Source organism: Drosophila yakuba, chromosome 2L, assembly GCF_016746365.2.
Source record: "Drosophila yakuba strain Tai18E2 chromosome 2L, Prin_Dyak_Tai18E2_2.1, whole genome shotgun sequence".
NCBI lineage: Eukaryota > Metazoa > Arthropoda > Insecta > Diptera > Drosophilidae > Drosophila > Drosophila yakuba.
In genome coordinates this window covers 1,038,959-1,051,265 of record NC_052527.2, presented here as the reverse complement: position 1 = coordinate 1,051,265, position 12,307 = coordinate 1,038,959, and the positions used below count along the sequence as shown (strand labels likewise).

Here is a 12,307-nt window from a genome sequence, read left to right as displayed (position 1 = left end):
CTCCGCTTTCCACTCACCCATAATGCTCATAATGGCGTCGGCTAAACAACTCTTTCATGTACTTCCAAGCTAACCAAAGTCTTTTCCCTCTTTCTTCCCGTTTTTTGTTACAGGCTGCCAGTTTGTTAGGACGCTATGCATACCGCACTCCGAGGTCTGCTACGATGGTGAGTATTAGATAAGACACCCAGTTAAGATGGACTTAAGACCCAGATTGCGGTTACCCCAGTGAGCCGGGGAACAAAAGGACGCCGAGTTTCGGGCAAATTGAATTTGGCCACCAGGAAAGGGGATTAGCAGCATAGTTAGGGACGGGCAGAGCTTAAATGTTCCCACTAAATTTTGCGGAATTTGGGGTATTAGGTATGCTAAGTTACAACTAACACTGGGTTCATTAGTTTTCATTCGGAAAAGTGGGAATTTAATATGCCAGTAAAGAAGCTTTTTGAAGCAATTAAAAATGCAGTTCTATAGAAAACATACAAAATGGGGAGAAACTTTTGGGCTCATGATTTCCTAAATATCCTAATGGTTACTTTAAGTATCAGGGAGATTAAGCCGGAGCCTGGCTTTTATCGCATCGAGCACTCCAAGCCGAAGTCAGAAGAAAGCCTTTCACTGTCGATTTCCGCTGCCATTACCCGCAAATGTTGCCAAAATGCATCCCGAGACAGAAAGGGGGCATTTCTGTGGGTCGAAGTTTGTGGCAAGGAGTTAGTGCAACTGCGGGAAAACTCGGTGGGTGAAGAAGGCGAACTCTGGCCCCGGGCATATTATTCGTATTTGCAGAGCTCTTCAATGCCGGGTCAGAGTTCACACAGAACGACACCAAAACAAAGTGTGTGCAAGCTGGCGAGGATTGGGGCATTCAAATGAAGGGATGTGGGGCTGTGAGGGGTGCCCACTGCCACTGCATTATCGAGAACACACTCAATTACTTATGTAAGCACAAAGAGGGGGAAAGAGGAAGGGCTTACAGAACAATTGGAAAGCAGCTGCAGCTGGAAAAACGCTGCGAAAAATGGTGAAAATTGCTGAGAAAATGGTTGACCTCAAAAGGGGTGCTGCGAGGGGACAGGGGGCGTGGCGCACACATATGAAGCATGCATCGCAGTGGCTGCTTCGGTTTCAGTTTCGGTCGCCGTCCGCATGAGAAAAGCATTTACATTATGCAAATTACGCCAGAGACAAGCCGCAAGGATATGCATTTAAATGGTCGTAAATCACAATGAAAACAAAAGGTGCTGATGGCAGGATTCCGGGAAAGGGAAGAGGGAAGGGGAAGGGGAAGGGGAAAGGGACAGCCATTGTAAGACGAGCTCCATTAATGCAGTTACATGCGATGTTAATTTGTAAACTGATGTTGATCACTGAATGTGAAAGAACGCGAGTTTCGGCAATTGAGTTCGGGATAAAGATAGCACATAGGTAAGGAAATTCGCTGCAGCAATTTCCCTCTTCAAAAGTCTTGATGCTAAGTTACAAGTTTTTATTTAATTTGTAAGTCATGGGAGTAAGTGCATATCATAAATTCTCTTAAGTTGTTCAGCTGGAACATCTGCTGGCTGCAAACTTTCAGAAAGGCATAAAAAGTTGAAAGCAAATTTGGCCCAAGTTTTAAGTCGAAGGTACTAGATGGCTTACTGTGAGATTACCCTACTAACCCTTTCGACTTGCCTCCAAATTGCAGACAACATATTCGGCAAGTGCATTCCAACCACCGGCGTCGACGTTGAGGACATTGAGAAGTAAGTATACTGATTAATCAAATGAAATTCAAAGGATGCCCTACTAACACGGATGCCTTACTAACACCCCACAGGACACCACTCACTGAGGAGCAGTCCCGTGTGCTGGCCACCATGCTGGAGGAACTCCAGGGCGCCGGCCTAGGTTGGGACCATCCGTACGTGCAGTGCCGCATCCAGGGGTCACTATTCTCGCTCCAGCGACAACAGCAACTTCCGCCGAATCTCTGCGCGAACCTGGCGCCCACTCCTCCGGAGTTCGGCGATCCGGCGAGTGCATTGGCCTACGTGCGCTTCACGCCGCCGGAGCCGGAGGCCGAACTGGACTACTACGAGCAGCCCGGTGGTGCGGCGCAATTCTATCCGGCGTTGCGGAAGAAGCAGGTGCGGGAAAGCGATGCGGACGATCTGTACCTCAACAGGATGCTGCAGGATCGCCGCCGGCTGAGGCACGATCCCTCGGAGCTGGAGCACTTCGGCAAGATGGACGCGCACGGGCAGAGCACCCAGCTGGACGCGCCGAGCATCATGGACGCCTTTCTGGACACCGAGCGCCAGAGGATCGAGCGCGAGCAGCAGCTGGCGGCGGCGGAGCAGGATGCCGATCGCCGGGCGGAGCAGAACCGGCTGGAACTGTACCAGATTCTGGCCGCCTCCGAGCCCGATCCGCAGCCGTACCAGCGAAAGCCGGCGGCGCAGCCGAACGCCATGGACCAACTGGAGGCCATTGTGGAGCAGCAGCAGCAGCGCGAGCTGAAGGAGCAGCAGGAGCAGCAGGCCAAGGCGCCGGTCTACGTGCCGCCCGAGGAGGTGAACGAGTCCAGCGAGCTGTACTTCCCGGACAACTTTGCCCCCTTCAAGAGAGCAAGGGGTCACTCCAGAGGGGGATTGCCCGCGGAAGTGGAGCTGCCGGACGAGCAGCCCAAGCGTTCCTTCTTCCGCGAACTGGCCGGCGAACAGGGATTGGTGCAGGAGCCGCCCTTGAGATTCACCCATGCGGCAGCCGAAGCGGACGCCACTCCCGAGCTGGTCAAACGCCGACCCGCGACCTTCAAGCAGCTGGTGGATCCCTACGATGTGAGCCTGCAGCAGCAGGAAATGGCCTTCGAGTCGGGTCTGCTGCGGAACTCGCTAACGCCCCTCGAGGAGGAGGCCATGCTGGCCTCCAACAGTTTCCCCCGGCAGGCGAAGAGCCAGCGGGTCTACACCGAGGGTGGGCTGCTCCTGATGCCCCAGGATGGCGAACAGGATGGCGCCGCTGGCATGCAGGCCGATGAGCCGGAGAGCGTGAAGCAGTCGCTGCTGGCCAACATGCTGGGATTCGCGCGCCACGAACGCCTGGATGTGAAGAAACCCGGACCGCTGCTAGGACCTCCGTCCTTGGGCTCCGCGGAGCTCAGCAATCAGCTGGAGACGGAGAAGGCGCGCAAGCAGGAGGGCCATGGCAACAAGGAGGTCCTGCCCGCCCACATCAAGGGCAATGCCGAGGACGAGGATGCCCACAAGAAGAAGAAGGTCATGAAGCAGCAGCACTCGGCCGAGGATCATGCGCCGCACACCGTAGACACTGAATACGTGCATGTGTTCGTCAAGAACCCGTGAGTGCTCATCCTCATCCAGATCCTTGATCTATAAATTACTAATCAGCATGTTTGTATGCAACTGGCAGGATCGACAGTTGGAACGATGGGCAGCGCATCATGAAGGAGCTGGAGCAAATACTACACATGCAGGGATACTTTTCTTATTTAACGTGAGTACTTCAAATACCCAACTCCCAGTGCAACTTTGACCTATATCTGAATCCACTGAATCCCACCAGCGTTCAACAACACGAAGTCAGCTTCCGGGTGAACTCAAACAACCCCGAGCGCAAAACCGCCGGCGATGTGGCACGAACGATCAACGAGAACCGCGGCGTAAAGAACAACATCCAGCGACGCGTCGGGTTCTACGTGCTGCACGCCGGCGTGGGTGATGTGATCAAGGACCTGCAGGACCCCAGTGTCTCGTCCTCGCGAATGGAGCTGGCCGAGCAGGGACCCGACGTCACCCACATCATGGCCTACATGTTCGCTGGCGCCGGCGCGGCCGCCGTGATCGTGATCTTCGTCACCCTGATCCTGATCAAGCGGCACGACCGCAAGCGGGACAAGCTGGGCGGTCTGCAGTCGGGCATTGCGGGTGCGGAGACCTGCAGCAAGGACTACCAGGAGCTGTGCCGCGCCAGGATGGCTGGCAAGGCGGGCGGCGGCGGTGGCAATTCGACCGGCGGAGCTGCCGGCGGTGGGTCAAACGAACCGGCGCCGAGCGGACGGATTACATCGCTGAGCAAGGAGAACGAAGGTCGCCCGCCATCCTCGCGTTCCAGCACATCTTCGTGGAGCGAGGAGCCCGCACTGACGAACATGGACATCTCCACCGGGCACATGGTGCTGGTGAGTACCCAAATCCTCATGCGTTGAGCCACTGTATCATTCTATGCATCTATGCATCTATGCAGTCTTACATGGAGGACCACTTGCGCAACAAGGGACGCTTGCAGCGGGAATGGGAGGCACTGTGCCGCTATGAGGCGGAGCCCAGTGCTCGGGAGGCGGCCTCCCAGCCGCAATGTGCGGGTCTCAACCGACCCGGAGCTCCCCTGCCCTATGACCACTCGCGCGTAGTGCTCAACCACCTGGCCAACGCCGAAGGACTCGACTATGTGAATGCATCAACGATTGTAAGTGGCCACTAGAACTAGTACTGCTACTACTCCTGACTTACCCATGACATCGATCTTACCCGCAGACCGATCACGATCCACGTGCGCCCGCCTATGTGGCCGCCCAGGGTCCACTTCCATCGACCCTGGCCCACTTCTGGCAGATGATCTGGGAGCAGGGAGCCGTCGTCATCGTGGCACTCTGCCGCCTCCAGGAGAACGGCGAGGTGGCCTGTGCTCGCTACTGGCCGGAAGAAGGTGCCGAGGTGTATCACATCTATGAGGTGGGAGTACTTCAAGATTTAGTTTCCTGAGTGCTTAAGTTACTATGTTTTATTCCACAGGTTCACCTTGTTAGTGAACACATTTGGTGCGACGACTACCTCGTACGTTCTTTCTACCTGAAGAACCTGCGCACCAGCGAGACCAGGACGGTCACCCAGTTCCACTTCCTCTCCTGGCCGCACATGGGTGTGCCCGCCCAGGCGAAGGCGCTGCTGGACTTCAGGAGGTATTGCCGCAGTTAAAAATATATATAACTATAGAAGATATATCTTCCCACTTTAATTTACTTGCAGGAAAGTGAACAAGTCCTACCGGGGACGTCGCTCCTGCCCCATTGTGGTGCACGGCAGCGCCGGAGCCGGCAGAACGGGCGCCTACATCCTCCTGGACCTGGTGCTCGAGCGGATGAACAAGGGAGCGCGGGAGATCGACATCGCCGCCACCTTGGAGCACCTGCGTGACCAGCGGGCCGGCGTGGTGGCCACGCGCCAGCAGTTCGAGTTTGTGCTGATGGCCGTGGCGGAGGAGGTGCACGCCATCCTGAAGGCTCTGCCGGCGAACACCTCCGGCGAGAAGCGGGAGCTGGACAAGGATCCAGTGGTGGGCGGTGGCACTGGCGCTTCCAGCAGCAGCACCACCAAGGAGCCTCTGAAGGAGGACAAGGCGCAGGAGGCGGCCGAGGAGGAGGCGCCCACCAGCAGTTCCAAGGCAGCCGCCGCGGCCAAGAAGGAGAAGGAAAGGGAGAAGGATAAGGAGGAGAAGGAGAAGCAGGCGAAGGATCAGGCGAAGGTTGCCGAGCCGAGGACGCCAGCCAAAGCGGCGAAGCAGGCGAAGAAGTAAGCCAATCCGATCCAGGATCGGGTTGAAGGTTAAGCCTCAGGTTAATGATTGTTGCAGCGTTTCGGGGGTCTTTTCAGTTCGTTATAGTCAGTAATGCATTGAGTTCGCATTCGATTTTTCATTTGGCGTGAGCACTTCGATGCACTTCGCAGGCTTCACGAGATTGTCAGCAGAAGGACATTATATCTTCGGTTATCTACACCGCGCCGAGGAGCACAACCACCGTCCGGGATCGGGGATCCCCCGGACGTGACACGCTGCCCCGGTCTGCACCAGCCCGTGAGACCCGGGGTGCGTCCATGTGGGCGGATTCGCGGACGGCGGAGTTGTGCGGCGCAAGCAACTATAGAAACGCACGATATATATATACATAGCATATATAGCATATTTGAGTGTTAAAGGATTTACAAGAATATTTACAACCATGCCATAACTTATATTATATGTATACATGTCTAGGTGTTAAGCATTGGATTCAATTATGAGGCATTTTACTTACTCGTACATTACTCGATATCGATGTTGGCATTAAACTTAAACTCTAATCGATGTGCTTGAAAAACCAGCAAACGAACGACAACAATCGCTGAACGGTATACATATGCCAAGCCAGACAGAACTAGAACACGAAAAACACTGAGAAAAAATCACTAGACACTAGAACCACTCTCACTCACACTCACACTTACACACATCCAGAGACATATACAAGACAGACATATATAGAAGAAATGAAGATTGCAAAATTTGTACCTAACAAACAAAGTTCTATTTACAACATGAAACCAGAGAGAGTTTGATGAGGAGCAACCTATTGATGTGTATGACAATTAATTATACAAGGATATAATCACACACTTAACAAATATATTTGTATACAACATATATTATTCATATACAATATATATGGTGAATGTCATTATCTATCTAACCAGCATGGTTAGCCGTGTTTTACCAGACCATATGTATGTGTGCGAAGTCAAGAAATTCAGAAGTTCAGTTATCAATCGCTCCTAAACGTAAGCTACACTTTTTACCCTTCGCAGTTGATTACATATATCACAACAACTACTCTATTATATATTATATCGTATGCATATTATGCATAATACATTATTTATGTATATTATCGAAGTAAGTACATAAATGTCAGAGGAACGGCACCGAAGCTCCAGCAACCGCCGGCCAGTCCGCTCCTCGGCCTTCAATTCATGATCCATGATCTACTTCACCACCTGGGGCAGCTAGGGGTCCGGGGGGCGGAGGGGGTTACTGGGGGAGGTTGGAGCTTCGCGTGCCGTTAGAAGTATGTGCCACAAACTGCAAAATATCACGGGAAAGACAAAATCAAAAAATCAAAAAAAAAATAAATAAAAAAATAAAACGCCTAAGGCCAAGCAAAGCCTTGGAATGCTGGAAAGAACATCTCTAGCTCGATACCTATACCCCTACATCCAGTGACGACCCAGAACGAACCCGGACAAACAGGAAACGAACTACGGAATATATCTAGATAACCACAGGAACCATACACCATACACCACACACCATACACACCACACCGCAAGATACAAAGATACACCGACCAAAAGGCAAAGTTACCGATTCAGGCACCCGACGAGAAAAAATATGCAAAAAAAACCAAAAATACAATCGAAATAAGCTCAGATTGAGGAGGACGTAAGTGCAAGTGCTGCAAATTAGCAAAGAAATATTCAAAAAAATTATCAATAATTAAATAGCATACTTAACAGTTTTACGTAGCCGTTGAACTTAAGCATAATGAAAATGAGTTATCGTAGTTCGAATTATTCCAAGACGACAAAGATAGAAAACATTTCAGCTAAACGTAAGCAACAAAAACCAAAAAAAAACATAAAAGAATAACGACGAATATGAAAAATTATTATCTCGACGCAAACTGTTAATTTCTTAGCATTTTTCCTTCGTTGAACACCCAGAACACAACTTACACTACACTACAAATAAAAGCAAATGAGAAATCAATATTACAATAACTGTGGCAAGTCCGAACAACAACTGGGGGCTTGCGAAATGAGAAAAAATGATGAAGAAAATGAGAAAAATTATTAACGTGGTAGAAAAAAAAGAAATAACAATTATGAGAATAGTTAAACTTAATTGTTTTAGAGCAAAATATTTAGTAGTGAGTTTTTCGATTGATTTTCGAGTACTTGAAGCAACGTTTTTCAAAGTTATTAAGATACATACGAATACAACTACGACAATTTCAATTCAAATGTTCTTCGACGAAACAAATTAAATAAGTGTACTAACAAGCAACGTAAATGTATCGTATTATAGTCAATCGCATATAAAGGCAATTATTGATGTATATTTCGACATAACCATAAACATAAACAAAAACATAAACATAACGTGTTAATGACAAACGAGGAAGAAACAACAACCATGCGTAGAAAATTGAAGGAACTTACATATAAAACAACCTATTATAAAATAAAGCATAAATGTCTAACGGACTTTTTCATTCAAAAGTAAATTATATATATTGTATGTATATGTAAAATCGTACCTATTGCGTGTAAGAGTGCCCAGTATGCAAAAGGGTAGCTACACACACAAGTGAAGCATTTCATCATTTCCCCCAATCTATTTTCATTGATGGTGTAACATAGATATACAAAACAACCAACTAATTTATTATTTCTGAGGCAAAGCGAAGCAGAAGAAGAACAAATCGAAAGCAGCACAGCAAAAGCTGATAGAACCCACGAGAGTTGGGTCACTCGAGTAGATGCCACTGCCATCTCGCCGGCACTCGACCTTCGACCTTCGACCTTCAAGGGGGCATAGTAAGGATGTTGCCGCGGCACTCGGATCGGAGAAGATCAGAGGATCAGGTGATCAGGAGAAAACGACCTACCATAGACCGACCGACTGACTGACGCCACGAACCCAGAACGAGGCATACAAAATGGTTTGAGTTCCTAAAGAAACATAACCCGACCACCAACAACAACAACCGGACGGATTAAAGAGACCCCTCAACTGACCCGAGAACTGGCTGTATATACGCACATCTAACTCCGGACTAGCAGCTACTCCCGACCAGATACAGATGCAGATACAGATGCAGATACAGATACAAACACTGATCTGATACCAAAACTGATACTGATACTAATACGGAAAACTGGACCGAACTTAGCATTAGGCCTACACAATGAGATTCACGTTGAGACGAGTGATCGGAGTGCGGCAACTTCGGGCTCTGCTCCACCAAGGTGAAGAAGGGTCAGGTGGCTGGGACAGATGGGCAGGTGGACAGATGAGCAGGTGGACAGAGGAGGAGTCCACGACATGCGACTGGAGAAACAGTCTGGCGTACAAAGTTATCAGAGAGGCAACCAAACTTGAGTCTCAATGTTCTAGCAGTTTTTTTTCGAAAGGATTCAGTTTGGTAACCGCGGATGATAATATACAAATACAAATAAATACAAAAACGCAATTCAGGCAGCAAAAAAGTGGGGAATATTCGAGGCATTGAGCAGCAAGACATTGCTGTACAATTCAATTAGCCATCGAGTAAGCAAATCAATAAAACAAAACGAGCAGGCTTTCATACATTTTTGGAAAACCAAAACCAAAAACCAAAACAAATATGAGATCTGATTAAACGAGGCATTTAGCGATAAGTGAAACATTTAACAATATCGATGTGTATACATATGCTGCATCCAATATATATATCTATTTAGCCACTTGGCAAAGATTTGTGTTATTAAGCAAAGATGAAAAGCAAAAATGAAAAAACTAATAAGAAACCCAAAAAAAAGGTAAAAACCAGCAAAAAATTATGCTGGCTGAGGCCACTAATATCTAAATGTACTGTAACTGATGAATCAAACAATTAAAAAAATTAAAAACTTAAATGATTATTGAAAATAAATCAAGCAAGTAAATACACCGAACACCGACACTCGAAGAAAATAAAAGAAAAGAGAACATGGAGCATACCTATTAAAGGTTTTTTGTGCAAAACTAATTAACCTATGCAATTTAAGTGTTTTAAACATACCAGTAATGAGTAACAAATGAGTAAACATGCTACAATTATTTATGAGAATTATATAGCAACGTGTATACCTACATATATATATATATATATAAATGTTATTAATCCATTTGAATTTACTGAGAACGAAAGAAAGAGGATATGCATACCTATATCTAAATCTAAATGTACCGCGCCATTGTGTAATATGCGCTACAAATTCAAGTTTAAATCACAAACATATTATATTCTGCTGCATGTGTAAATTATAAATATAAATGTAAATTAAACGATACCAGCAAAGCAAACCGAAAAATGCGAACAATTTTCGATGATAAACAGCAAGCAGAACAGAATAAGGAGATAACGATGTAGAACCGGTAACAAAACGACTACTATTATAATACCAATCAAAAAATAATAAAGAGACCCTTAAACAAACGAAGCCCACCCACAGTACCAACCGCCATCCATTAGCCGAAACAAGCCCATGTAGTAGAGTGTAGTACCTGCCGAACCCCTTTGGAGGCACACAGAACTTTTGGTTTACCCCCGGTCCCCATACCCAGTGTCTACTGTATCTGTACGTGTCTAGGCTACGAGTAAGCCAAAGCTTGGCTCCAAGTTTTGGCCAACCTAGCATATCTGTCAATAGAAGCCAGCTTGTGCCGCAAGTTGGCTCTGAACATCACTGTAACGAAACACCAATCACAACTAAACTGCAAACTACCGAATAGTCTTCGAAGGTACTGTAACTTACCATAATCTGTAGAGTTGCTTAGCGAATAATTAGTAGAAGCCTATCTAACCATAGAACACCTAGCGAATCCTGGCACGCTTTTCTCAATCCACTCAGTCCAATTAACACGCATGTTTTCCACTCCACACTTTCTCGCTTGTTTATTAAGTTTTTAATTATCTAATTATTTTTATAGTTGCATGACTTCCTCCACTTCAACAAATAAGGCAGAGTTTACATTCAGCAAATGGTTGTTTATAGATCATAGGTAAAGTCAAAGTCAAAATTGAGTGCATTTGATTTCCATTTCCATTTGTTATTGACTTTCTAGAAAGCACTAGGTAAGCACTTTCATATGCAACAAAAAGTAAGTAGTTCGGTCATGCAAATGCAGTCATAAGCAAAATAATCGGTTTTCGCACTGTTCTCTTGTTTAGACCATTAAATAAATGCACTGGGAGATGGATTGTTAGACTCAGCGAAAGACCAAGCTACTAAGCTGGTTTTTCTCTAGTTAAGTAAACACACAAATAGATTACAAAGAAACACACTAATTGTCACACGAAAATGCCGAAATACAACAAGCTTGTTCAAAAACCCCAGAGACAATTGAACAAAAACTAGATTTAAAGTGTGCTAGCAGCTTTTCCACACATTTAACTTAACATTGAATATTAATTGGGTTTAAAGTGTCTATGGAATAATCACAATTGAATCACACTTAAAATGTAGAAAATACGGAGAAAGCGCACCAAACCGAACGCAAGTAAAAAGTAATCATGCTGATTGTTTTTTCAGTGTATTTGCTCAATCAACTTACTGCACTCGAAGAAATGAATGTTCCGTTTCACCAGGGACTTGGCTTTATAGCTGATCCACTTTCGATCTCAGCAGATGCGTCTCACATGCGTTTAAAATCCGAGAGTCACTACACAATTGTTTCGTCTCAGCAAAGAGACCTGGCTCCTAAGCCAATAGCAAAATATCTAGCGAAATAACCACAGTTAATCCACACTTGAAATGTGCAAACTATATACTAATCAAATGTTTATTCTATGTGTGTAAAGCAAGCATTAAAAATCAACAAAAAAAAAAATTAGAAAGCGCCAAGCCACGATAGTTTTATTGGTGTACTGTGCGGTTGCAATTCCCCCCACCTAGACTAACACCCAAGTGACCCCGTCCCCAAGTGCCCACCTCCCCACGTAGACAGTCATTAGAAGCACGATTTCGCACTATTTGTATCTTGTATCTTGTACATAGTATCTTTTGCCCGAATTCCACCCCTTTGCAGCGACGCTCCCTCTGCAGCGATGACGACCCGGACCGCCGCCGCCGAAACGCAGAAGTGCCAGAACAATGGCCAGCGAATAGAACATATACCGGCATATATAATCGGGTCACAGCCAATTTTATACGCCGCCAGCAGCGGCAGAGCAGCGGCAGAGCAGAGACTGAGCAGAGCAGCGACGCCTCGAAAAAAGGTGGTTCGCTTTGGGTTTGGTGGTGCGTGTACGGATGGATGGATGGAACGGTGTGCCGTGGCATGGTGTGCTATGGCTATAGCTTTGTATATAAGGCGGCTGTTGCGCTGAGTTTTCGATTTCATTCACTTTTTGGCACAGCACATCATCGGGCAGTCGACGTTTCTGTTCGCCTGGTAGAAATGTCGGAACATTTCTTTGAAATGCCGCACCGAAAGGGAAAAAATGAAAAGAGGCCGCCGTGGCATCGCTTTGATGATTTCCCGCCTGGCATTACCAGTACCACTGGTGGGCACCAACCACTTCCACTTCCACTGCCACTGCCACTTCCTCCGCTCTGATGATGATGTTTGCCGGTGTTTGGCCATCGCGGGCATATCAATTTAGGGGAGTGGCATGCGTGACGCTTAAGCGAACGAGATTATAGACTCCTATCCTCGGCCGATCCCGATCCCCATCCACATC

The 12,307-nt window shown here is 47.1% G+C and overlaps 1 protein-coding gene across 2 annotated transcripts in view; it reads left to right on the top strand.

The window, feature by feature from the left end:
* The window catches only part of LOC6526374 (receptor-type tyrosine-protein phosphatase N2), a 40,343-nt gene extending 28,875 nt beyond the window's left edge, over nucleotides 1-11,468 (top strand). For both annotated transcript variants that reach the window (XM_039371687.2, XM_002087457.4), the window contains 9 exons: nucleotides 114-167; nucleotides 1,691-1,748; nucleotides 1,823-3,346; nucleotides 3,418-3,501; nucleotides 3,571-4,186; nucleotides 4,252-4,473; nucleotides 4,542-4,739; nucleotides 4,800-4,966; nucleotides 5,034-11,468. In XM_039371687.2, coding sequence (XP_039227621.1) covers nucleotides 114-167; nucleotides 1,691-1,748; nucleotides 1,823-3,346; nucleotides 3,418-3,501; nucleotides 3,571-4,186; nucleotides 4,252-4,473; nucleotides 4,542-4,739; nucleotides 4,800-4,966; nucleotides 5,034-5,580 — 3,470 coding nt within the window. In that variant the 3' untranslated portion in view covers nucleotides 5,581-11,468. The remainder of the gene's footprint in view (nucleotides 1-113; nucleotides 168-1,690; nucleotides 1,749-1,822; nucleotides 3,347-3,417; nucleotides 3,502-3,570; nucleotides 4,187-4,251; nucleotides 4,474-4,541; nucleotides 4,740-4,799; nucleotides 4,967-5,033) is intronic.
* Nucleotides 11,469-12,307: the final 839 nt, after the last annotated feature.